At 38.9% G+C, this 26427-nt stretch overlaps 5 protein-coding genes and 1 long non-coding RNA gene across 18 annotated transcripts in view; 1 reads left to right on the forward strand and 5 right to left on the reverse strand.

Moving 5' to 3' along the window:
• Positions 1-1599: 1599 nt before the first annotated feature.
• Positions 1600-2118, reverse strand: LOC148906030 (uncharacterized). The gene has a single exon (XM_089039371.1). The coding sequence runs from the start codon at positions 2116-2118 to the stop codon at positions 1600-1602; it is 519 nt and encodes a 172-aa protein (XP_088895497.1).
• Positions 2119-2695: 577 nt separating this feature from the next.
• Positions 2696-4105, reverse strand: LOC148906031 (uncharacterized). Its single transcript, XM_089039373.1, has 2 exons — positions 3546-4105; positions 2696-3425 (listed from the first exon to the last, which is right to left on the reverse strand). The coding sequence occupies exons 1-2, from the start codon at positions 4103-4105 to the stop codon at positions 2696-2698; spliced, it is 1290 nt and encodes a 429-aa protein (XP_088895499.1).
• A 5812-nt stretch (positions 4106-9917) lies between these two features.
• LOC116300004 (U8 snoRNA-decapping enzyme) lies at positions 9918-13049 on the reverse strand. Its single transcript, XM_031708759.2, has 3 exons — positions 12788-13049; positions 11229-11519; positions 9918-10838 (listed from the first exon to the last, which is right to left on the reverse strand). The coding sequence occupies exons 1-3, from the start codon at positions 12929-12931 to the stop codon at positions 10662-10664; spliced, it is 612 nt and encodes a 203-aa protein (XP_031564619.2). The 5' UTR covers positions 12932-13049; the 3' UTR covers positions 9918-10661.
• Positions 11765-26427, forward strand: part of LOC148906032 (uncharacterized) — a 30179-nt gene continuing 15516 nt past the window's right edge. Inside the window, exons 1-2 of one of the 3 annotated variants that reach the window (XR_016121584.1) lie at positions 11765-11987; positions 12073-12282. This is a non-coding gene — a long non-coding RNA (uncharacterized LOC148906032). Of the gene's footprint in view, positions 12283-26427 lie in introns of all 3 variants that reach the window. The other 2 variants (XR_016121585.1, XR_016121583.1) reach the window with 2 other exon arrangements.
• On the reverse strand, positions 13779-16453 carry LOC148906033 (orexin receptor type 2-like). Its single transcript, XM_089039310.1, has one exon. The coding sequence runs from the start codon at positions 16183-16185 to the stop codon at positions 15001-15003; it is 1185 nt and encodes a 394-aa protein (XP_088895436.1). The 5' UTR covers positions 16186-16453; the 3' UTR covers positions 13779-15000.
• Positions 19157-26427, reverse strand: part of LOC116300002 (neuropeptide Y receptor type 2) — a 29522-nt gene continuing 22251 nt past the window's right edge. For 10 of the 11 annotated variants that reach the window (XM_031708747.2, XM_031708742.2, XM_031708743.2 and 7 more), the window contains one exon: positions 19157-21710. In XM_031708747.2, coding sequence (XP_031564607.2) covers positions 20385-21620 — 1236 coding nt within the window. In that variant the 5' untranslated portion in view covers positions 21621-21710 and the 3' untranslated portion in view covers positions 19157-20384. Of the gene's footprint in view, positions 21711-24000; positions 24026-26427 lie in introns of those variants that run through there. The other variant, XM_031708755.2, reaches the window with a different exon arrangement.

A 26427-nucleotide genomic window follows, 5' to 3' on the forward strand; every position in this document is an offset into this window, starting at 1 on the left:
TAGTGCTATAGCAGTCGTTTAGTAGCCTGTAAACAACAGGAAAACTAATTTAAAATATTCCATATTCTTTAACAGCCTGTAGCAATGTATATAATAAACCCTACACAATATACGCCTCGATTAAATTCAGCATTCTCTGTATCATTATTATTATCATTATTATTATTATTATTATTATTATTATTATTATTATTATCATTTATTTGTTTATTCTTTTTTTTTTACTCAAACCATCCTCATTTTTAATTCCAGCTCTTTAAATCAAAATTTATGGAGCAAATTTAAAGAAGTTGGCGCGGGAAGACTCGGCATGGGGACGTGCGCGCGTATTCAAAGTAAAAAGGCGGGAAATTTAAAGACTTTGCTCTATTAGATGTCCACCTTTTCATATCCTTCTTGCAATGGTATTTATTCTGTTTTTCAAACTCCGTATATTTGGTTTACACTTCGGTTTACACTATAGTCATTGATCTCTCCTTTTTCTTGACTACATTCAAGAACACTTCTCAGCATTAAACACGTCATTTTAACTCGATCAAAACTGAAGTAGGAAATGTCAAGAATCAGTCTTTATATATTCCGGTGTCATATCAACACTTTCCGCAAACGGCAGACATGCAGAAATGTTTGCGGACAAAAATCTATCTTAATAACTAATAAATAACAATTCTTAGAACTAATGTGAGTGTAACTACCAGGATACATGTCTCGAATTTCGGGACCAGATCATGTGGTAGGGACTGAAGAGCTTCGGGGATACTTTACTGACCAATACAATAGTACCACGGAGAGCAAGGTTCTAATCTCTTTCGTGATTTAATGTAGAATGATCGTAAACTGCAAATACAATACGAGAGCGAAACTTACTAAATATTTGAATACATTTCATGAAGCACTTAAAATCACTATATAATCTTGAATCAAATTAAAGCTACCACTGTGAAGGGCTAAAAGGTACTCTAGATTCGATTTCTATTAAAACTGATCAATATTTGTATATATACTAAATGGGTTATGAAACTTGCTAATTAAGAAAACTAATAAAATTGTACTTACATATCGGTCCCGTTTGCCAAGGGCTACGCTTCTTTTGAATTTAACGCACGCAATAATACACTCAAAACACTAGGAAAACTAGGAAAAACTAACTATTATAGAACGATGCTAAATTACTTTTATATGCGCGTGGGGACGCTAAAGAATCAGATTACAAATCAAACACAAACATTAAACAGGAACTAAAAACAAATAATCCAATAAAAAGGGGTTTCGTTGTCTATTACATGGCTCCCCTGAAATATTAATATTTCACATTAATTTAATGCAAAGTTCAATCAAAGTTCAATCAATGTTCAATCAAAGTTCTTGATAACTGCAACTTGTCAGGCTCCTCGGCCGGGAATTACCCCGGTTTCTCAGTTATCATCAGCTGCAGGCATCAGCAGCACCAACTTCTGCACCGGTCTCTCCAGGTACCTTGGTGTGACAGTGCGTCTACCATTGTCGTCTAAGCAACCATCCGCAAGGGCTACTTGGATCTTCCGTATCTGCCCATCTGGGCTGGGCATTACAGCTGATACTCGAGCTAGCTGCCACTTGTTACGAGGCTGATGTTCTTTCCTTGACAATAACTACGTCGTCAACTCGAAGATTTCGACGAGGGCGGATCCATTTCTGGCGCTCCTGGAGGCTGAGTAAAAACTCCTTCTTCCAGCGCGTCCAGAATTGGTTCGCCAAGTGCTGCACTCTTCTCCAACGCCTTCTGCAATACGCGTCGGCACTCTGGAAAACACCAGGGGGAGATAGCACAACCTTTGACTTCAGCGTCAGCAGGTGGTTTGGTGTCAGGGAGTCAGGGGAGTTAGGATCTGACAACTGGTTGACCGTGAGGGGGCGGCTGTTGACGATTGCTTCAGCTTCGCACATCAGCGTTCGAAGAGATTCGTCGTCCAGTTGAGTGCCACTGTTCTGCAACAGGGAAGAGAGTGCACTGCGCACAGATCGTATTTGGCGCTCCCACACTCCTCCCATGTGGCTCGCAGCTGGTACATTCATTTTGAAAGAGAACCAATCGCATTGATTCTTCTGTAGCTCTGCTTTTATTTTCTTATGGTCCATCTCTTCTAGGGCTTCCAACAGTTCTCTGCGAGCACCCACAAAGTTCGTTCCTTGATCACTTCTAAGCTGCCGTATTGGTCCTCGCCCGACTGATGAACCGCCTCAGAGCGTTGATGAAAGAATCCGTTTCTTAAGGAATTTGCTGTTTCCAAGTGTATGGCTCTCGAAGCCATACATGTGAAAAGCACTCCGTAGCGCTTCAGTTCTTTGCGTCTTTCCTTAATCATAAAGGGGCCAAAGTAGTCTACAGCACAGTAAGTGAATGGGGGAGCACTTTCCACGCGATCCTTGGGTAAATCTGACATTCTTTGTTCTTGTACAGTTCCGCGCATTTTCCGACACTTAAACGCAGGACAAGATTGCATTACCGACCGCTGAGGATCCACCTATTACCCAGAATCCATTTGAACGTATTTCATTGAGGGTCATTCCCTTTCCTTGATGACTTGTACGTTCATGAAAATGCTTGATAAGTAGCGCTGTAACATGACTTTTACGTGGTAAAATAACTGGAAACTTGATCTTGTCTGGTAGGTCAGCATGTCTGAGGCGTCCGCCAACCCGCAGGATGCCGGTTTCATCTACAAATGGGTCGAAGCTTATACAGTGAACTATGCTCCTTTGTAGCGACAGGTCCTTGACTGATGCTGCTGTCTTGACGATTGGCCTTCTCTAGTGTGCTTAGCTCTTCTTTGAATGCTTTCTTCTGAACTTCACGAATAATGACCTGTTCTGCTACTTCGAGGTCGCTTATTCTTAGATCTTCTGCAGTTCTTTCAGATTTCATCTTGTTGACTCTCTCTTTCAGGCACTTGACGTAGCGCATGCACAATGCCACTGAAAGCTTGGCGCGATACCATTCCGAGAAGTATCCTATCCTTTCTGCAATTCCTGGATAAGCCATTGCATTCACCGTTGCTGTGGTTGCCATAGCGACGGATTTCTTTATCTCTTTATCGTCTTTGCTAAGCGTATAGCTGTCTTGATTGTTGAGTAGCCTTTGAGCATGTTTGTTCCATAGAAATGCTGGTCCCTTGATCCATCTAGAGTTTGACAGGTCTTGCGCGGTCATTCCTCTAGAGGCTTCGTCAGCAGGATTCTCTTGGGATTCGATATATCTCCATTGCTCGATTTGGGTGCTTTCTTGAATTTCTTGCGCTCTATTAGCGACAAACACGTGGAAACGCCTGCTTTCATTCGCGATGTATCCAAGTATTACCTTACTATCCGTCCAGAGTACTCTTGATCGATTTTGTACTCCAATTCTTGGTGAATTTGTTGACTGACTCTCACGGAACACACAGCGGCTGTAAGCTCCAATCTAGGAATGGTTACTTGTTTTATTGGCGCTACTCGTGATTTTCCCATAACGAAAGAGCAATGGATTCTTTGGTGCTCATCCGTCAATCGCAGGTAGCTGCACTGACCGTATCCCTGATACTTGCGTCTGAGAAATGATGAGTTCTGCGGTCACGACTTCACCAAAGTCCTTGGGCTTGTAGCACCTTGGAATTGAGATACGTTGAAGGCTTACTAGCTCTCCTCTCCATTTGTCCCATCTCATCTTAACATCGTCCGGTATCGGGTCGTCCCAGCCTAACTGAAGACGACATAACTCTTGAAGAATCGATTTCCCATCTAACAAGAGTGGAGCGACAAAGCCAATAGGATCAAAGATAGAGCTCACAGTAGAAAGTATTCCTCTTCTTGTACAAGGCTTATCTTGTAGCATGATGCTGAACTGGAAACAGTCTGACTCTATGCACCAGTGGACACCAAGCGTGCGCTCTAGGGGCAAAGAGTCGAGATCTAGGTCTAAGCTTTGGACACCGTCAGCTCTGTCTGATTCTGGAACACTCCTGATTACTTCCTTGCTGTTGGATACGAATTTATGCAGTCTGAATCCCCCTTGACTACACATCTGCTTCACGTTGTCGACTAACTCGACCGCTTCTTTGACGGAAGGAAACAGACTTGAGGCCGTCATCAACATAAAAATCGTGGCGTAGAAAATTTGCAGCAGCAGTACCAAACACATTCTCAAAACTGTTAGCAGTGGATTTCAAAGCAAAGTTCGCGCAGCCTGGAGACGAAGTGGCTCCGAACAGATGCACGGTCATTCTGTACTCCTGAGGCTCTTTAGTAATATCTCCGCCATCCCACCAAAGAAAACGCAAAAGATCCCTGTGCTCTGCATTGACTCGAACCTGGTGGAACATACCCTCTATGTCGCACGTGAAGGCTATTGGTTCCTGTCTAAAACCTGCATAGCACTCCTGTCAGGTTGTTCGTTAAGTCCGGGCCTTGGAGCAGGTGCTTGTTCAGGGACTCATTCTTGTAATTAGCAGCGCAGTCGAAGACTACCCCGAATTTTTTCGGGCTTCTTTGGATGGTATACCCCATGATGAGGAATGTACCAGACATTACTCCTTGATTCCTGCTTGGTTTGTTCTTGCGGTACCTTCTCTGCATACCCGTTTTCGATGACTTATTCATGAAGGCCACGTAGTCTTGTCGGTATTTTCTGGTTGGTTGAGGACTGGAATCTTCCTTTCAAATGATTCAGACGACGGAGCGCAATTGCTTTATTGTTAGGGAGCTTGACATCGTAATTCTTTAAAGGCAATGGAAGTTCATAGTGACCATCGTCACACTGGTGAATTCCCTTCTCAGCTATCTCTATGAACCGCCTGTCTTCTTGAGACATACCCCGCAGTGATGACTTGTTGCACTCAGCAAAGTCCATTTCAAACATGCGGTTGATTACAGCCGGTGACATAACTTCTTTAGAAGGATTAGTTATAACGAAACTAAGACTGTCTTTGGTATCCGGAATCACTTCACGCGACAAGATGCGATGACTGTTGGAATCTATTAGGGCTTCTCTCTTTGACTCGCCTACGGGCCAACTATACACCATCCAAGCAATGTCCTGATTGCGTATGGTTCTTCACTCTTGCCCAGTATTACTTCCTTTGGCTTGATCGCCCTAGGACAGTTTGCAGCCGATCAGAAGTCCGACTTCAAGGCTTCTCTTCATATTCCGGTATCTTATCTTGGATTTTTTGTAAATGAGGCCACTTGGCTGCTACTTCTGGCCTTGGGACTTGATCTGGCCTAGATGGAATTTTATCTCTTGTGTAGGCCTTCGGGAGTTCGACTTCAGCCCGTTTATCGAGACGTTGCACCACTAGGCCATCTATCCTCTCTACAGGAATCTTCTGATTTTCCAAGCATGGTGTGGAGGTTTAAGCTCATTTCCACACCCTTGATGCCAAGGTGTTGCTGCGATTTTGCGGATAGGAAAGTGGTGTCACTTGCATCGTCGAGTAGCGCGTAGACCTTCACTTCCTTCTCCGGATTATCTTGTGGGACAATATCACTGGAACTATTTTCGAATTAGTGATGATCTTGCTGTCGTTATCTTGGTTGGGCGTTGCACTGCTGGCGTGGGAGTTGGAATCAATGGCTGGAGTCTTCATTGGCTGGTTTACAGCATTCAGGTTCTTTTCTACTGTGGATGGTGGTGACTCTGTATTGGACTGAGTAGACTGTTGGTGGTTTGGCTTGGGCCTTGGCTTTACCCCGTGTAACAGCGTATTATGCCGATTTGCCGCATTCTTCACAGCTTGATTTCGAGGGACACCGCGCCGATATGTGTCCTTCTCTAAGGCATCTAAAACAGAGTCTCTTATTGCGAATAATCTCGCTGCGCTCCTCTGCTGAGTGATTCAAGAACTTACTGCACTTTGAGAGAGCATGGTGACCACTGCACAAAGAACAGGACGAGATATTGGTGCGCTGATGAGAAGGATTGGTTGTACTATTGCCGAGGGTTGTTGAAGTGACGAGTGATTGGCTTGCCTTGGGCTTAAAGTTTGTACTTCCAGGTTTGCTCGTCCTTACCCTGGCACTGGTTGCGGCTTTCTTCTTCTCTCCTTTGAGCGCATCAGGGGAGAAAACAGGATCGTTTGCTAACTCGGCCTCCTCTCTCACGAACTTGACGAGGTCGTTAAATTTCACCGTTGTTTTCGTTCTTGCTTGAAGCTCATGCGCGTGACGGCACCATTTCACACCAGCATAGGACGGCAGTTTGGCGCAAACATGAAGAAGCGTTTGTGTGTTGTCTATATCGGCGGAACTTGGCATGCATTTCATTGCGTCTTCACATCGGACAAGGAAGTCTGAAAACTCTTGTAGTTTACTGCTGTTTCCGTCTTCTATCTGCGGCCAGTCACGGAGAGTGGATTTGTATGCTTCTGCTACATAGACTGGGTTTCCAAAGCGATGATTTAGTATCTTGCGGGCTTCTGCATATGCGCTGTCAGAAGGCATGGCTAGAAAAACCTCTCACAACATCGTTTGCTCTACCACGAGTGTACTTTTCGAGGAAATATAGGCGATCTCTGTCAGAAGGCACGTTGGCAGCGATGATAGAGTCAAAGGCGGTCACGAAGGCAGGGTATTCAAAAGCATCACCGGAGAAGATGGGTGGTTCTTTGACCGGTAAATGATTTATCCTCTGCTGGTTAACAATCAAGGAACTTAGTTCTGTTTGTTTAGCTTGTAATTGAACTATTTCTCGCAGGGCAGAACTTAGATCATGACTCATTGACTGAGAGGATTCGGTAGGTTTTGGTACTTTGAACGGCGCATAGCCATTAAGGGAAGAACTCTTTTCAATCTTGACCTTAACCGGAAAGCGTTTCTCGGACTTATGGTCGTTTTCATCTAAGACTGTTTTATCTTTGACACTTATAACCTCATCTTTGAAGGATGACTTATTTTCTTCTTCTATAATCCTCTTTATTGCTTTCTCCTCTGCGGTTGCTATGGCAATTGCTTTCTCTATTTCCAGCCGTCTTAATTCTCTTTCCTGCTCTAGAAACTCCATTTCAACCTGCAATTTCGCCGCCTTCGCGGATGCGTTTACAAGTGCCTTAGATAGACTAGATTTAGAGGATTTAGAGGAAGAGCTGGCTTTGGATGCCTTTGATTTAGCCGATTTAACGCTTGATCTGAAACTATATTTTATTGTGATTTGTACGATTCTCTCTCGATAGCTTGAATACGCTCACAGAGTCTGATCCTGCATTCCGTGTATTCTCGGTCTCGTAAATCAAACCAGCGATAAGAAGCTTCTTTTTCCTCATCCGTTTCTAACAATTCGTCGTGTTCTAAGTGTGCGTCATGGAATTTATCTTTGAGATCGTCTAAATAATCACGAGCGGTTTCCAAAGCTTCTTTGTCTACTTCCGGTGACGAACGCATGTTATTTATTTAACAATCTGTTCTTTGAGCTTCGAATAAACGGAGTTCCTTTTTTTCACTAACAACTCTAGCTGGAATTTCTTTCCCCTTTCAGTTAATTTCTTTCTTCTGGAAGAGGTTCTACGGCCAGGGGCCGGACCAGTAATGACACTTTTTGCCGGCTCATGTGTCTCAAAGGACGCGTTGGCGTCAACCGATTGGATACCGAGGAATGGAGGTTCGCTTGTTACGCTCATGCTTTGATCAAATGGCGAAATCCAGAATAATGGCGTTTGATTTGGTTATCAAAGGCAACCCTTAGCAGAAGTTTAGAGGTCGATATTTACTGTAACTACCAGGATGACATGTCTCGAATTTCGGGACCAGATCATGTGGTAGGGACTGAAGAGCTTTCGGGGATACTTTACTGATCAATACAATAGTACCACGGAGAGCAAGGTTCTAATCTCTTTCGTGATTTAATGTAGAATGATCGTAAACTGCAAATACAATACGAGAGCGAAACTTACTAAATATTTGAATACATTTCATGAAGCACTTAAAATCACTATATAATCTTGAATCAAATTAAAGCTACCACTGTGAAGGGCTAAAAGGTACTCTAGATTCGATTTCTATTAAAACAGATCAATATTTGTATATATACTAAATGGGTTATGAAACTTTGCTAATTAAGAAAACTAATAAAATTGTACTTACATATCGGTCCCGTTTGCCAAGGGCTACGCTTCTTTTGAATTTAACGCACGCAATAATACACTCAAAACACTAGGAAAACTAGGAAAAACTAACTATTATAGAACGATGCTAAATTACTTTTATATGCGCGTGGGGACGCTAAAGAATCAGATTACAAATCAAACACAAACATTAAACAGGAACTAAAAACAAATAATCCAATAAAGAGGGGTTTCGTTGTCTATTACAGAAATAATACATAAACGACAAAAATTAAAATTAAAAATTGGCAAAATAAACAAGTAAATGGAAAAAATAAGGTTAGTTTAAATTTGTTAGCAAGATTGAGATCGAACAGCAAGAGCGGTGCACTAAACAAATAAAAATACAAAGCTGCCCAAGCGAAAAAACAAAGACAAAAAATAAGTTCAGATTCGAAAAATCTAATAAGTGCTAATTTATAGTGTAATAAGTAATGGTATAAAACCAATCACTTAAACAGTTATAACAGTTATTCTTCTCGACTTTGTTTCGGTTATAATTCATCGATATTCACTTCGCCTCCGGTTAGTAATTATTGTTAACTATGCTGACTGTATTTTCTGAAGTCATGTACGTTTTTCAGATCAGTGGACGAGGATTTCTTGAGGATTTTCTTTTACAATGGAGAACGAGGTATAGGCTTGAAGAAGACGAAAATCATTGCGCTATATATAAAATATATAATCCCTTATGTAAACAGCAAACGCCAAACAACCTGACATCGGGTGGCTCTCGTGTTGCAAAAATTGACAGTCACAACATAAGTAATATACTTAGGAATAACGATCCAAAGAGAATTTATGGGGGGGTTGCAGGAATTTTGTTTGCAGGAATTTTGGTTGCATGATATTAATTTTTTTGGCTCAACCCTTGCACGTTATTTTTTTTTGCGTACAGTTAGATATTTTTCTTCCAGCAGAAGAGGTTGCGCGATTTTTTTTTTTTTTTTTTGGTTGAAGTGCCAACTTTGGAGCCAGTGTGAACCCATCGTTATTACAACCTGAAATCTTCGATTCGTGCACAGAAGAGGAAGAAGACTATTGTTGTTTGAAGCTATGTAAACACGACAACTCGACACAGACTGATAGAGCCGTCCCATTTTAAGGAACTCAAGATAAGACGTCTGATAAAAGCTAGTCTAAGAATGTACATTTGCACGAAATTGGAAAAAAAAGCTTTATTGTCTTAAAAAAGTTTCTCTGGTTTTTCTGCCGATCAGTAGTGGAGGTCAATGAAGATCTGCCAAGTCGACAAACTCAGAGCCAACGTCGCATTTTCTCGTACTGGCACCATCATCTTTTTTCAAGACTTTACGATAATTATGTACAAGATATCTTCTTGTCATCATTAAAAATTGTGAAAGTACGTCGTCGGTAAAATGTTAGAACGTACCGTCACGAACCCCTACATTTTTAAACATATCTGCTAATTTATTGCTGTTTTTTTTTTTTTTTTTTTTTTTTTTTTTTTTGCTGTGAGAGTGCTGTTTGCATATGTAACAAGAAACGGAACGCCTCAATGTACTGAGTGATAATAAATGAAACTTTTGTTGCTTGGGTTTTGATAACCATGATTTTGATAATTTTACAAGTGTGAAGTTATCGTTAAAGTATAATTTTTTGAACAACTCGCAACTCGCAACTCGCAACTCGCAACTTGCAACTAGCAACTATCGGACTCGCACTTTACCAAGACCCATTACTAACGGGAAACAAGAACAAAGTAGTTTTTTGTCGTAAACAAGAAACTTATCTCCTGTAACGACCAGACCGCACAAATTGACCGTTTGATTTTTTTCACGAAGGAAGTAAGAAGGATAATTCGTTTAATAGGCGTCGTAGGACATCTTTTTATCTGGTGGGTAAGATTTTATAGATTGTTTTTCAAAGATGCCTTGTTTGAGGGGTTGACTCATACCACGTTCTGGTTTGTCAGTACTGACAAAGATTCTTTAACAGATAAAAACGCCTTTTGTGCTTTCAAAGGTTTTATCTGTTTGTTTAAATAGGCATGTGCGACAGGACTCGTGATATGTTGAATCGCAGTGTCTCAAATGTCAGTTCACATACAGAACTTTTGTGGAATGAAGACATATTTAAAGAAGGTTTGGGATGATAACGGAACTCTTGGCGCCTTTACCAAAGCTACGGTACCTGTTGCTCGGCTCGATTTGAATCCCAAAATCGTCATAACATAAGAGCTCTCTCTAGCTTATGCTTTGAGGTTTTCTGTAAGAACCTCATTTTTCTCTCTCGAATAGTCTTAGTTTCACATCTAGTAACGGTTAATAGCTCATGACAACGTTATTCATCTTTGGTTGCTATGTTTTTCCCTTTTCAGACCACGTGTGGTATTCCCTAGAGTATCATTCCTTTGTTTAACGGATGTGCATGAGAAGACATATGAATATAGATGGCACTCAAACAAAGAATAATGCATCCATGAACTGACATTTGTTTCAAAAAAATTACTGAATAATTTATCCTAAAATTATTTACACCCATCAGTTATTTCAAAAATAGTTCATATTTTTGGGAAAAATAAATCAACTTCTATCCCACAGCATTTTGCACTTCTTGAGTTTCCTCGATGCTTAATAGTTCTTCTCTTGCAATTCCTATTAAAAGTTGTTGTCTGGCACAACCAACAAAGTTGTTTTTCAAGAATGAAGGCAGACCTCCTTGCTTGTCCCTTAGAGTGTAAAGTGGACATCTTATCGTACCGAGAACCTGAAATAAGCAACATGAAAGTTGGTCACTACTCTCACTATTGGTTTCACATCTTCATATCTATACACACTCTATGGTGATTTTTATAATCCCCCACGCACTAACAACAACACAATTGTATTTTAGGGACTGGTTTCACATCATTTCTTGTCTAGTGGGGAATGTCCATCATCTGAATCACAATTTTTTAATAGAATTCTTTCTCATTGACAACCATAAATTACAGCCCTAAAATTTCAGTACTAAGTGGGGAAGTGTGTGTGTGTGTATGGTGGGGGGGTTGTTGAGGGGAGGAAAAGGGGTGCAGGTATTGAGGAGAAGAAAAAATATTCTATGTCATTACTTTTCCTACAAGGTTCCGAAAACGTACTGAGCAGATCTTCTATTTACCTCAAAATCAATATTAGACATATCTTCTTTTCTGGTTTCAAGCTCCAGAAACTGTTTAGGAGTTATTTTCTTGGCAAAGAAATGTAAGCAAAGACGTTTGGTCATGTCTAATTCAGCAACAAATTCTTCATATAAATGGGTAACAACGTAATTCTCCTGAGTGATTAGAAGAGGCTCTGTTGTCTTTCCCAACTCTTCTGTCACTTCTCTGTTTACTGCAGTTTCAAGGCTTTCGTCACTATCAACAAATCCACCGGGAAAACCAATCGTGCCATCAAAACGAAGTTGCATCTTGAAAACAAAAAACACACAGCCGTATAGTAACAAATAATAACTCTTTTGCCCCTTCTTAGAGAATATTCACATAAATGGTGATTTCAATAGGAGTGAGGAGTTATAAGGTAGGGTATATAACTTTACTGGCTTTGAGGAAAAGTCTAGCTTAATGAGGTCTAGTTACTATAGGTACTGTAACCAATACCTGTACTTTCACTTATTAATATTTCTTGCTATTCGTTATGCCTCTCAAAGTCCAACCCTACGTCCTCGTCCGTGAGAGGTGGTAACGGGTAAAGCCGGCAAACAGGGCTCTGGCAAACTTGTGCGTGGGGTCAGCAACCCTACCACACTATACTGTTATACCTATGGAAACTGACGATCAGGATATCAATTATATACAGGACAATGGAGCAGATCCCTAATGATGTTCTACTGGATCCAAGACTACACACTCATCACATGAATTAAAGTGTGGCCCAGGTATTTACACAAATGTACTTTTATTACATAAACACTTATCAACAATATTACAACATGGCGGCTCTTCACATCTCTCTCACACCAGACAGCCCTTGTGGCCACCCGAGTCCCCTTGCCAGACCCAGATATACAGGCTACCCGGCCACAAAAGGATAAAAAAACAATCTTGCTTTGACATTGGGACAGGGAATGTATGGAGGGGATGGCCAAGAGAAACATGGAAAAGAACAATACACAAGGAGTTGCATTGCAGGAGATGGGCAAGACTTTGGAAGAGATTGCACTACTAACAAAGGTAAGAGAGAGATAAAAGGCCTTGATTTCAGCCCTATAGACATGATGATGATTCTTTATGACTTTACTTTATACTGGAATAAACAAAGAATGTATATATCTCTGGAGGGAATAGGGTTCTAAGTTTCTACCTTCAGGGAAGCATGGATATTTAATTTCCTGGCAGAAAATACACAAATACACAAATCAATTTGCTAAAATAATCTACGTTTAAAAATTTATTCTTATCTATTGAACGACCAAAATTCTAGATGCCCTGTACTGAAGGATAGATAGTTTTATTTTCCATTGCAAGTTTTTGACGGCTTTCGTGTTCAAATGTTATTCCTATGTCGATTATTCATAATCCCTAACCAATCAAAAGGCTGTACATGTACGTGTACTCTTCAACACAAAATTCGATTTTTGTTTTCGTTGTCGTAAGAATTGCAACATAAGAAATCAAAAATATACAATGAATTAAATTTCAAGGTTAAGTAGAAAGAGATAAAAGAGTTAATACTCACCAAAACAGAGTTTTTAATCGGATAGTACCCAAACAACTTTACATGATCAGGGAAAGATGTATGAAGCATTATATGACAAGCATGGCGATATCCCTGTAATGTAAGCGCTTTTGCTCTCGAAATTACTCGACAAGCACACATCATGAATGTGAGGTCCTTCTTGCAGAAATCGGGACAAGAAGAGGGGTAAATTATTGAGATCTGATAAGAAGGGAATTGTAGTTACATAACGTTGAACAACATCGATGTTTTTGTTCCTGCTTTTTCCAGCAGGCGTTCCATGTTATGACCCAGAATTCATTGCTAGCATTGAGTCTAAAGGAAACCCAATATTAAGTTTCACTACGACAACCTTAATGAATTTCAAAACATCAATTATAATATAATACCATTACTTTGACTGGTCGAAGTTGAGGCGTCGTATGGACTTTACGGCTTTACGAAGTCGTATAATAGAGTTTAAAACAGAAAGATCGAAGTGGTCAATATTGCAGGCTAACATCTTCAATGCATTCCGACTATATGATATTCTTTTCATATAGTTTTTCAAAATTCATACACCAGATGAGTGTATTCCTGGCATTTATTTCCCTCACTGCGAAACTATGACTGGTAATGAGACGAAAGTAGCTTACAAAAGTAGTCTCGCGGAAAGATGACGCATCACCTTATTAGAAGACATTCAGTGCTCGCTTTTTCACCGGTAGTGGGGTGGGGGGAACAATGGGCGAGACGTCCAAAGAATCACTTCTCTTGGAGATTCAAATCTTCTGTTTATGTTAATATTTTTAATTGCTTTGACCCCATGTTGGGATATAAGTCGAGGGGTCTATGACGCCTTTAGTTTCTTAAGTAATTAAGGTCTGACAGTGACTGGATACCCAAACTCTTCTCGCTCGTTATGACTGATGAGGGTTTGGGTAACCAAATCTGCATGCGCATAAAAGACACTGAGAGAGAGTGGTACACAATAAAGAAAGGCTGCCAGTGATATGGTTTGACAACTAATATAATCTACTTTATTACTTACTCTACTAAATATCTATCGTAATTTCCATTCATAGAAATTACTCTACAAATTGCTACAGAATAGTTAGTATTTAATATAATATATGATGCAATTGAACTTTAAAGCGCTCGTAGCAGGTTAGTCAATACCTCGATTGTCGCCCGTGGTTTATGCAAAGCTTAGCTTATGCAAGAACTTTGGCCAAAGGAGATCACAATACACGCCGTGAGATAATAGAGCTAGTTGTTCCTACCAAAGACTGAGAGAGATGGGAGAAATAGATGTATTTCATATATATGTATGACTGGGAAAACGTACCGCACCGCGGACGTGCAGTGCCGCGCGCGTTCTACCCGTGCCGTGTCCTGATTGTGACCGTGCCGAGTCAAAGCATTTTCATTGGCTGAGTGATCCTAACGTTAAACGTGCAAACCAATGTCTGTACCGTCTCTCAGTCACACGAATTCTACTTTAGTTTTTTTTTTTTTTTTTTTTTTTCGAATCAACTGCGGTAATGTAGTCTACAGTAATACAGTCGTTTAGGGTGTTCTGTGCTAGATGCTATAACTATATAAGCAGTTTCTTCACTGCTAAAGATATTAAAGGTCTCTGAATACGTTGTCTAGTATATCATAGTACACACTCATTACTTTACATTGATTATTGTCCATCAGTTCTTAACCGTTCACCAGTGTGGATCACTGTCCATCGCAGTTAATCATCGTTCATCGTTGTCCATCATCAACTATTTATATGTTCGCCATTTTCATCGCAGCTGTTCGGCAGTTGATGTCTTTCATCGTTTTCATGACATACACATTCTCGTGGATCATTGTTTACCCATACCTGTCCTTAATTCACATCATAGTCCATGACTATCAATCAACATGCATCACTGTGCGGTGCCGTGCATCACTGTCAACCATTACCGTACCATTCGCTTCGTATTCATTCAACTTTCTAACCTTCTCTTGCTTTGAATTGCACGGTGTTAATAATGAGTCATTAAAGACGGATGATTTTGTGTGGTTCATTTGGTACTTTTGGTTACGCAGAAGCCACGCCTTATGAAAGTTCAAAGAGGTAAATAGTCAGTTCACGTGACAAATGTCGCTCCTGGTTAGTTTTGCGTTATTTTCTCTATCTGCAACATAGAATGATTTCTGTGTCACTGAACAAGTAACTCGAATATATTAATTCCGCTTTACATCAAGGTCATTTCTGTTTCTCTCGTGTTCGACCCAGCAACGTCATTTCTGGTGTTCTTGGTCGTTGTCGGAGCTCTAGAGTAAGAACCCAACGTCGAACCAAACCCGTCTTTGCGGCTTTTCCATCTGCAACACAGTATCTTTTTGAATGCTCTGGCGTACTGTTCGTTCATAGCGCCGTAGAGGATCGGATTCAGGGCGTTTGGGACCCACATCATGAGGTACAGATAATAATAAGTTATATAGAGGTAATACCATCCACTCGTACTTGGTAAGAGAGTATTTAGCAAGAACAACGTCTGGACAGGCACGTAAAACAGAACAAATACCACCACCACGCTCAACAACATTTGCATGAACTTCCTCTCGCGTTCGTTCTTCTGTTTCAAGTACACCTCGTCGCTGTTTAGAGCTGGTTGGGAGTAACCTTCGAAGGAGCTTTTGGATGATTTCCGTTTGAAGACCTTGGACAGCGAGATACCCTTTAGCTTGAATATTATAATGACATAGACGAGGGAGATGATAATGATGGGAATGGTGTTGTTGATAAGGTACAAGGCTATGTCGTAGATCTTTTTGTGGTATATTTTATCTTCGACTGTATCTCCAGGGAATTCTTCGTCACAGTATACAAAGACATGGCCCCCTTCCATAATGGGCGTAAGTTTTCTAGCACCGAACGACGGCAGCACGCAGGCAAAAGCCACCAACCATGTCAGAGTCACCACTAAGATTGTCTCCTTTTTTTGTGGGCGTCGCACAAACGGAAATACTAAGGACATGAAGCGGTCGATAGCGATGGCGACCAATGTGTTAGTCGTGATGAGACTGAACATGGTTAGACTTGGATTGACAAGCTTACACATGGTTTCACCGATTGACCATGTGGACGTATAGTCGAACATTAAGAGGGGAGGCAGACAGAGCATTGTCCCGATGTCCGACACCGCAAGATTCGTAATCAAAAAATAAGTAAAAGTTCTCATTCGCTTTTGACGTATGGGCACGACGCAAACTGCGATGTTACCTACTACTGCGAATAAGAAGAGCAGCGCGTACAAAACATAACGAAATATCTTCGAAGGGTTTGGCTCGATGAAGTAAGCCTGTGCAGCTATAGGCGGAGCTGTAGTTACAGCGTTGACACTGGTGGTTGGCTCAATGCCGAAGGTAGAATTCATCTCTACAGCAGGAGCTTCTCCGTGACCTTGTAACTGAGGCTTAACGGCATCGAACAGTGGGTTCAGAAGAAAAAAAACTCGTTTGGCGCGAATCCACAAGTCACTGACAGCTTTTCTAGTCTTTATCTACTTCCCACGATCTAAAATACAAACATAATAATACAAAATTAGCCATTTTGCTAAAAACTAAATACGCCGATAAGGGCATAATTCATGCTGATTCCAGAGACATCAAAGATAGTTTCGAGATAGGTCTCACCGTTCATAAGTGCTTCAAGTTAATCTAAGTTAAGCCCTCAATGTAACTTTGTTTGATTTAATTGATGATGGTTTTTTGTCATCGCTTAATCAGACAAGATGGAAGTAATAAAACATATTAACGGATCATGATGATGTCACATACTTCAAGGATTTACGGAATTATTCTTAATTTTCTTCCTTATTACCCTATGTCAGCTTCACTAGGCACCATACTTTTCTTTTCGACTTCAATTCACAACATGACAAGGCACCTTAAACCTTGTACATCAATTGCGATAAAGTCGACCCACTAATCCCAAATCCCTCGGAAATAATAGTTTTCGATAAAAGCAGTGACCTTTGAGCTTGATAAGTATTTGGCAATGGTTTTGGCAATGGAAATATGGTAGTAAAACGTAACGCTTGTAACGCTTTCCAAAAATTTGTACTTTAACTACCGGCGCACTCAGAATGTCAGGCAAGTTGATTTTACGGGTGGCGAGCGAACTTTAGAACTGAATTGTCTAAATTATGAATATTTTTGTCTCTTAAACATTAATACTCTTGAATTGAATGATTCTTATTTCCAGTTTAACGTACAACAAGTTAACAACTGTTTTTTTTAAAAAAAAAAAAAACAATTGCAAAGCATTTAAAGATAATAATATATAAAATCTGTGGAAACATAAACGCAAAGGATCATGGGTCAAATTCCCGGCAACTGAGATTTTTTGCACGAAGGAGTGGATCTATAAATAGATGTGATCAATATTTGTAACAAAAAAATAATCTTATTTTTAGTCCTCCCTGATTCAAAATTAGCAAGGATTCCATTGATTCAGGATTGATTTTAATACTCTTACGACTAGAAGATAAACTCATATATAGGATAACGATAACTATTTTGAATCATATACAGTTGTAGATGAATTTGGTTGAATAATGGCTAAAAGCGAGAAAATATGACGAGCGATTCACATTTATTCTGCACATACCTCTCTTGCCAGTTCGCTAACTCCGAAGTAATACTTCTTCTATAGCTTCCTGTTCTAAATGCTTTTAACGGCGGCTTCTAACTCCCTAAATATCCTGTGAAATATTTTTATCATAATACACTAAAACATCAACTACCATATCGCTAATTAATGACTTCATTTACAGTCCATTTGTGTTATAGGTCGTGTTTCCTAACAAAATCGACCTATGAGTAACCGGGTCTACGGTTTCAAAAATTCTCTCTTGAGAGCTTTGTACTTATCATAAACTCCATTAAAAACACCAAATTAAAGCTGAACTTGGGTATTTTTGTTTTTGGATCTTCATGGGAAGTTATATTTTCTGCACAATGGGGTTCTAAGTTTCTACCTTCAGGGAAGCATGGATATTTAATTTCCTGGCAGAAAATACACAAATACACAAATCAATTTGCTAAAATAATCTACGTTTAAAAATTTATTCTTATCTATTGAACGACCAAAATTCTAGATGCCCTGTACTGAAGGATAGATAGTTTTATTTTCCATTGCAAGTTTTTGACGGCTTTCGTGTTCAAATGTTATTCCTATGTCGATTATTCATAATCCCTAACCAATCAAAAGGCTGTACATGTACGTGTACTCTTCAACACAAAATTCGATTTTTGTTTTCGTTGTCGTAAGAATTGCAACATAAGAAATCAAAAATATACAATGAATTAAATTTCAAGGTTAAGTAGAAAGAGATAAAAGAGTTAATACTCACCAAAACAGAGTTTTTAATCGGATAGTACCCAAACAACTTTACATGATCAGGGAAAGATGTATGAAGCATTATATGACAAGCATGGCGATATCCCTGTAATGTAAGCGCTTTTGCTCTCGAAATTACTCGACAAGCACACATCATGAATGTGAGGTCCTTCTTGCAGAAATCGGGACAAGAAGAGGGGTAAATTATTGAGATCTGATAAGAAGGGAATTGTAGTTACATAACGTTGAACAAGATCGATGTTTTTGTTCCTGCTTTTTCCAGCAGGCGTTCCATGTTATGACCCAGAATTCATTGCTAGCATTGAGTCTAAAGGAAACCCAATATTAAGTTTCACTACGACAACCTTAATGAATTTCAAAACATCAATTATAATATAATACCATTACTTTGACTGGTCGAAGTTGAGGCGTCGTATGGACTTTACGGCTTTACGAAGTCGTATAATAGAGTTTAAAACAGAAAGATCGAAGTGGTCAATATTGCAGGCTAACATCTTCAATGCATTCCGACTATATGATATTCTTTTCATATAGTTTTTCAAAATTCATACACCAGATGAGTGTATTCCTGGCATTTATTTCCCTCACTGCGAAACTATGACTGGTAATGAGACGAAAGTAGCTTACAAAAGTAGTCTCGCGGAAAGATGACGCATCACCTTATTAGAAGACATTCAGTGCTCGCTTTTTCACCGGTAGTGGGGTGGGGGGAACAATGGGCGAGACGTCCAAAGAATCACTTCTCTTGGAGATTCAAATCTTCTGTTTATGTTAATATTTTTAATTGCTTTGACCCCATGTTGGGATATAAGTCGAGGGGTCTATGACGCCTTTAGTTTCTTAAGTAATTAAGGTCTGACAGTGACTGGATACCCAAACTCTTCTCGCTCGTTATGACTGATGAGGGTTTGGGTAACCAAATCTGCATGCGCATAAAAGACACTGAGAGAGAGTGGTACACAATAAAGAAAGGCTGCCAGTGATATGGTTTGACAACTAATATAATCTACTTTATTACTTACTCTACTAAATATCTATCGTAATTTCCATTCATAGAAATTACTCTACAAATTGCTACAGAATAGTTAGTATTTAATATAATATATGATGCAATTGAACTTTAAAGCGCTCGTAGCAGGTTAGTCAATACCTCGATTGTCGCCCGTGGTTTATGCAAAGCTTAGCTTATGCAAGAACTTTGGCCAAAGGAGATCACAATACACGCCGTGAGATAATAGAGCTAGTTGTTCCTACCAAAGACTGAGAGAGATGGGAGAAATAGATGTATTTCATATATATGTATGACTGGGAAAACGTACCGCACCGCGGACGTGCAGTGCCGCGCGCGTTCTACCCGTGCCGTGTCCTGATTGTGACCGTGCCGAGTCAAAGCATTTTCATTGGCTGAGTGATCCTAACGTTAAACGTGCAAACCAATGTCTGTACCGTCTCTCAGTCACACGAATTCTACTTTAGTTGTTTGTTTTTTTTTTTTTTTTTTTTTTCGAATCAACTGCGGTAATGTAGTCTACAGTAATACAGTCGTTTAGGGTGTTCTGTGCTAGATGCTATAACTATATAAGCAGTTTCTTCACTGCTAAAGATATTAAAGGTCTCTGAATACGTTGTCTAGTATATCATAGTACACACTCATTACTTTACATTGATTATTGTCCATCAGTTCTTAACCGTTCACCAGTGTGGATCACTGTCCATCGCAGTTAATCATCGTTCATCGTTGTCCATCATCAACTATTTATATGTTCGCCATTTTCATCGCAGCTGTTCGGCAGTTGATGTCTTTCATCGTTTTCATGACATACACATTCTCGTGGATCATTGTTTACCCATACCTGTCCTTAATTCACATCATAGTCCATGACTATCAATCAACATGCATCACTGTGCGGTGCCGTGCATCACTGTCAACCATTACCGTACCATTCGCTTCGTATTCATTCAACTTTCTAACCTTCTCTTGCTTTGAATTGCACGGTGTTAATAATGAGTCATTAAAGACGGATGATTTTGTGTGGTTCATTTGGTACTTTTGGTTACGCAGAAGCCACGCCTTATGAAAGTTCAAAGAGGTAAATAGTCAGTTCACGTGACAAATGTCGCTCCTGGTTAGTTTTGCGTTATTTTCTCTATCTGCAACATAGAATGATTTCTGTGTCACTGAACAAGTAACTCGAATATATTAATTCCGCTTTACATCAAGGTCATTTCTGTTTCTCTCGTGTTCGACCCAGCAACGTCATTTCTGGTGTTCTTGGTCGTTGTCGGAGCTCTAGAGTAAGAACCCAACGTCGAACCAAACCCGTCTTTGCGGCTTTTCCATCTGCAACACAGTATCTTTTTGAATGCTCTGGCGTACTGTTCGTTCATAGCGCCGTAGAGGATCGGATTCAGGGCGTTTGGGACCCACATCATGAGGTACAGATAATAATAAGTTATATAGAGGTAATACCATCCACTCGTACTTGGTAAGAGAGTATTTAGCAAGAACAACGTCTGGACAGGCACGTAAAACAGAACAAATACCACCACCACGCTCAACAACATTTGCATGAACTTCCTCTCGCGTTCGTTCTTCTGTTTCAAGTACACCTCGTCGCTGTTTAGAGCTGGTTGGGAGTAACCTTCGAAGGAGCTTTTGGATGATTTCCGTTTGAAGACCTTGGACAGCGAGATACCCTTTAGCTTGAATATTATAATGACATAGACGAGGGAGATGATAATGATGGGAATGGTGTTGTTGATAAGGTACAAGGCTATGTCGTAGATCTTTTTGTGGTATATTTTATCTTCGACTGTATCTCCAGGGAATTCTTCGTCACAGTATACAAAGACATGGCCCCCTTCCATAATGGGCGTAAGTTTTCTAGCACCGAACGACGGCAGCACGCAGGCAAAAGCCACCAACCATGTCAGAGTCACCACTAAGATTGTCTCCTTTTTTTGTGGGCGTCGCACAAACGGAAATACTAAGGACATGAAGCGGTCGATAGCGATGGCGACCAATGTGTTAGTCGTGATGAGACTGAACATGGTTAGACTTGGATTGACAAGCTTACACATGGTTTCACCGATTGACCATGTGGACGTATAGTCGAACATTAAGAGGGGAGGCAGACAGAGCATTGTCCCGATGTCCGACACCGCAAGATTCGTAATCAAAAAATAAGTAAAAGTTCTCATTCGCTTTTGACGTATGGGCACGACGCAAACTGCGATGTTACCTACTACTGCGAATAAGAAGAGCAGCGCGTACAAAACATAACGAAATATCTTCGAAGGGTTTGGCTCGATGAAGTAAGCCTGTGCAGCTATAGGCGGAGCTGTAGTTACAGCGTTGACACTGGTGGTTGGCTCAATGCCGAAGGTAGAATTCATCTCTACAGCAGGAGCTTCTCCGTGACCATTGTAACTGAGGCTTAACGGCATCGAACAGTGGGTTCAGAAGAAAAAAAACTCGTTTGGCGCGAATCCACAAGTCACTGACAGCTTTTCTAGTCTTTATCTACTTCCCACGATCTAAAATACAAACATAATAATACAAAATTAGCCATTTTGCTAAAAACTAAATACGCCGATAAGGGCATAATTCATGCTGATTCCAGAGACATCAAAGATAGTTTCGAGATAGGTCTCACCGTTCATAAGTGCTTCAAGTTAATCTAAGTTAAGCCCTCAATGTAACTTTGTTTGATTTAATTGATGATGGTTTTTTGTCATCGCTTAATCAGACAAGATGGAAGTAATAAAACATATTAACGGATCATGATGATGTCACATACTTCAAGGATTTACGGAATTATTCTTAATTTTCTTCCTTATTACCCTATGTCAGCTTCACTAGGCACCATACTTTTCTTTTCGACTTCAATTCACAACATGACAAGGCACCTTAAACCTTGTACATCAATTGCGATAAAGTCGACCCACTAATCCCAAATCCCTCGGAAATAATAGTTTTCGATAAAAGCAGTGACCTTTGAGCTTGATAAGTATTTGGCAATGGTTTTGGCAATGGAAATATGGTAGTAAAACGTAACGCTTGTAACGCTTTCCAAAAATTTGTACTTTAACTACCGGCGCACTCAGAATGTCAGGCAAGTTGATTTTACGGGTGGCGAGCGAACTTTAGAACTGAATTGTCTAAATTATGAATATTTTTGTCTCTTAAACATTAATACTCTTGAATTGAATGATTCTTATTTCCAGTTTAACGTACAACAAGTTAACAACTGTTTTTTTTTTAAAAAAAAAAAACAATTGCAAAGCATTTAAAGATAATAATATATAAAATCTGTGGAAACATAAACGCAAAGGATCATGGGTCAAATTCCCGGCAACTGAGATTTTTTGCACGAAGGAGTGGATCTATAAATAGATGTGATCAATATTTGTAACAAAAAAATAATCTTATTTTTAGTCCTCCCTGATTCAAAATTAGCAAGGATTCCATTGATTCAGGATTGATTTTAATACTCTTACGACTAGAAGATAAACTCATATATAGGATAACGATAACTATTTTGAATCATATACAGTTGTAGATGAATTTGGTTGAATAATGGCTAAAAGCGAGAAAATATGACGAGCGATTCACATTTATTCTGCACATACCTCTCTTGCCAGTTCGCTAACTCCGAAGTAATACTTCTTCTATAGCTTCCTGTTCTAAATGCTTTTAACGGCGGCTTCTAACTCCCTAAATATCCTGTGAAATATTTTTATCATAATACACTAAAACATCAACTACCATATCGCTAATTAATGACTTCATTTACAGTCCATTTGTGTTATAGGTCGTGTTTCCTAACAAAATCGACCTATGAGTAACCGGGTCTACGGTTTCAAAAATTCTCTCTTGAGAGCTTTGTACTTATCATAAACTCCATTAAAAACACCAAATTAAAGCTGAACTTGGGTATTTTTGTTTTTGGATCTTCATGGGAAGTTATATTTTCTGCACAATGGAATCGCTTGAAATATAAGATGTATTTGTCAAAATTATGTTACTATATTAAGAAATTTCTTAAATGACTCTTCCACTTAGAAAAACGAACTACATCGATTTAATTTCTATTTCGACTGCGAGAGAAAACTTTCTGCGAGAGAAAACTATATTTTTATGACAAAAGAGGAAGCAAAGCTCATTATTTTCTTTCTTATTTTGAAGAGAGTTTTTACGAAATCAGTGCCCACAATAACCTCAGTGTCGTATTGTTATTCCTTCACTAATGATTATTAATTTAAAATAATTTATTTGATCATTAACGTCGGCAAATTACGGATTTGATTTGAATTTTCAACTTATATCTTTATCTGAAGTCCTCTTGTTCTTATTTCCTAGTGGTCTTAGAATTTAATCTCAACGACAAAAACTGATCAAAATATAAGACTTGAAAAAAGTCTGAATGCAAAGTTTAGGTTAAGATTTTGAGCTCATAAAGCGATTACAATATTAAAAAATTGAAAAATAAAAGGTTTTTATGAAAGCTTATTGAATGGCTAAGGGACTATTGTGTAAAAGAGAATTTAAAAAAATTAATTTTAGAATAAGAAAAAGGCAGAATAATTTGATAAAAAAATTAATTTTGATACATCGCTTTGGTCGTTCTGATCATCAGTGTGCTGATGCAACGCTAACGTAACAGCGCTTCAAATGGACGAAAATAGAAAGATTCAGCTCAAAAAAATATAAAAACTAAAGATGACATTGAAAAAATGGATAAATTGAAATCGGATAAAGGAAATAAGATTTCTAGATTAAGTATAAATAAAGCGCAAACTGAATTGGAAAATATACTTTTCTTACCATCAGTCACACCTTCATTTTTCCTTCTGCCCTTGTACAAGAATCGCATTTACGACTTTAGTTGACAGTTAGACCCTCTCCTTTATTGATTTTCCTTGAGAAATTCTGCTACTTTAACATATTTGTCAAATATTGGCCGGTATCTTTTGCCACAAAGTAAAAGTAACTTGTATATTCGATTATCGAGGAATGAATCTCTCAAAGAGTTGCGGCCAGGGAAGTGATGGCCAGAGATCTTGTTGATCTTAATAGCCGTATGCCAATCGTGATAAAACAACTTGAAGGAGATGTAATAACCTAGCTAATTGAAGAACGAACAACCGAAGGTGAACAAAAAATAAATATTTTAGAGCATAACAAGTTTCATTTGATAAAACACTTTGAATGTAAGGAATTGTACGAAGTTGTTTTAAGCGACGAGACAGGTCGATCTAAAACAAACAGATCGAACATTCGCACCAACTTGTAACTAATTTTATGGCTTTAATGTGTTCAAAACAATGTAAATGCTCTTCATTAATCAGCTGGATCTAAAGTCTAAATAAAATTCTATAAAAAATTACAAGAAATTCTGCGTCACGAATCAAAAATTACCGTTCAAATCGAGACTTTCAAAAAAAATTGTCAAAATTCAATGAACGATAAAAAAATAAGTTTACGTTCCTTCAAAATAATTTAAATTCTAATCCAAAAATAGCAAAATCATATTTTACCGAATTACAATCACCTAGCCTCCAGGCTTTTGCTATTTACCTGTAATTCTCTTTAATCACGAACGCAACATCTTTGAGTTATATTATAATTAGTCTTAATATGCCTAACGATTTCGTTTCATCGCAGACACTAAAATACTAGAGTTCAGATATTCTTGGATTTGAGTTTACGTAATAAGAAAACTCCTCTAGCTTAGAATATATTTTATAGGATTATCATTACAGATAATAAGTCGTTTGATAATATTTTTCAAAATTCGCCAAGATATTTAGTCTGATTTAAGCCGTTTTTGTTTTGTCAGTTTGAAAAGTGTTTGTGATTCACTTGAATATACCATGTGTGCGAGTTCTTGTCAGTACTATTGCAAGCATTGCATAGCCTATATAAATCGGATCTAGATGATCCAGCCTTCCTTCAGAGATGTTTCCTGATAATCTTTAATAATTCGGTCACGGTTCTATCTCTTGTTATTGGATCTAAATTCAATTGGAGATCAATGTCAGGCGAAATGTCGATCAAGTAAATGATGTTACAAATTTTTCGTCAGTTTTCCTTTTCATTTATCCTTTTTTCCCTTCGTTTTCCGATTTCTACTGACAGCTATGATATTTTATTTTCTCTTTCTCTTTCTCTTTCTCTTTCTCTTTCTCTTTCCATACCTATTTGTTGCTTTTTTCTCTTTTTTTCTAGATCTTTCTATTTCATCCAGTTGTGTTTTCTCTAACTTCTCTCCCCTACACTTCCGTCCTTCCTTTCTCTCTCAGTCTCTTGCTCTTACTTCATTCCATCTCCCACTATGCATCAGAGACGGAAAATCGCACATCAACATCCACTGAGTAACGACAGTCCCTATATTTTTTCCATCGGAAGTAATCAATGCTTCCATCAAGCAAAACAAAGTAATTAAGCTATGGATTTGTGCTCAAGGGTTGTGTCTTGAAAGAAAAACAAATTGCGGCAGTCTTTGTAGACCAGTGTGTGATGTTTTGAAGAAATAACCATTAAGTGACCAAAACAAAAAGAAAAAAAGGCCCCATAACGATAAGGATTTCAAGGATGATCTGAACCTCAACAGCTGCCTGTCGACCACTTGAAGAAGTTAGGAGTTTTTCTTCCTGCGACTAAAATTTTACTTTTCAAAGTAGATTTAGTTACGACAAAAATGTGGCCTCAAAAATCACCTAATACTTAATGAAAATGGTTCAAGTTTGGACCCCACGTTTACCACAATCATCATCATCATCATCTTCAGTCTTTTTCTTCCTTCTTCCATTAATACTCTTTAATCTCTACCTAATTCGTTTATACCATCGTTTAGTTAAAGTCACGAAAGCTGCATAAAGAAATACGAAATATAGTATGCTGTATTATCAATGTCTATTAGAGTAAAGTAAAACAGCCGAATCTGAGTCAGCGAAAAAATTTCATTTGGTAAGAAACTTAATTCAAGAGGTATAACTTGAATTGAGAGGCGTCCAGTTGTCCAAAACAACTTAGTGGATTTAACCTTACTCTCTTTTTCTCCCTGTGTGTTTCTCTCTCTCTGTGTCTCTCTCTCAGATCTCTCTCTCCGGCGTTTTCTCCTATTTTTCACATTTATCATAGCATAAATAAACATGACCCAAAACAGGCAAATTGAAACTCTTTTTTTTTTCAATTTTCTTCTTAAAAAATAATGATTGATTTATAAGTTAGCGAGCTGAATTGAAAATA

Source organism: Actinia tenebrosa, unplaced genomic scaffold (assembly GCF_029948245.1).
Source record: "Actinia tenebrosa isolate PJP-AT-01 unplaced genomic scaffold, QUT_ActTen_1.0 PGA_scaffold6__47_contigs__length_16458017, whole genome shotgun sequence".
Taxonomy (NCBI): domain Eukaryota; kingdom Metazoa; phylum Cnidaria; class Anthozoa; order Actiniaria; family Actiniidae; genus Actinia; species Actinia tenebrosa.

What these genes read in the sequence shown, in the direction of transcription:
- LOC116300004 (XM_031708759.2), bottom strand. Translation starts at nt 12,931, where the DNA reads ATGATGTGTGCTTGTCGAGTAATTTCGAGAGCAAAAGCGCTTACATTA. An exon ending in CGATTAAAAACTCTGTTTTG is followed by an intron (nt 11,520 to 12,787) that starts GTGAGTATTAAC and finishes TTTGTTTTCAAG; the next exon opens with ATGCAACTTCGTTTTGATGG. An exon ending in TGTCTAATATTGATTTTGAG is followed by an intron (nt 10,839 to 11,228) that starts GTAAATAGAAGA and finishes TGCTTATTTCAG; the next exon opens with GTTCTCGGTACGATAAGATG.
- LOC148906030 (XM_089039371.1), bottom strand. Translation starts at nt 2,118, where the DNA reads ATGGACCATAAGAAAATAAAAGCAGAGCTACAGAAGAATCAATGCGAT.
- LOC148906033 (XM_089039310.1), bottom strand. Translation starts at nt 16,185, where the DNA reads ATGAATTCTACCTTCGGCATTGAGCCAACCACCAGTGTCAACGCTGTA.
- LOC148906031 (XM_089039373.1), bottom strand. Translation starts at nt 4,105, where the DNA reads ATGACGGCCTCAAGTCTGTTTCCTTCCGTCAAAGAAGCGGTCGAGTTA. An exon ending in ACGCAAGTATCAGGGATACG is followed by an intron (nt 3,426 to 3,545) that starts GTCAGTGCAGCT and finishes TGGAGCTTACAG; the next exon opens with CCGCTGTGTGTTCCGTGAGA.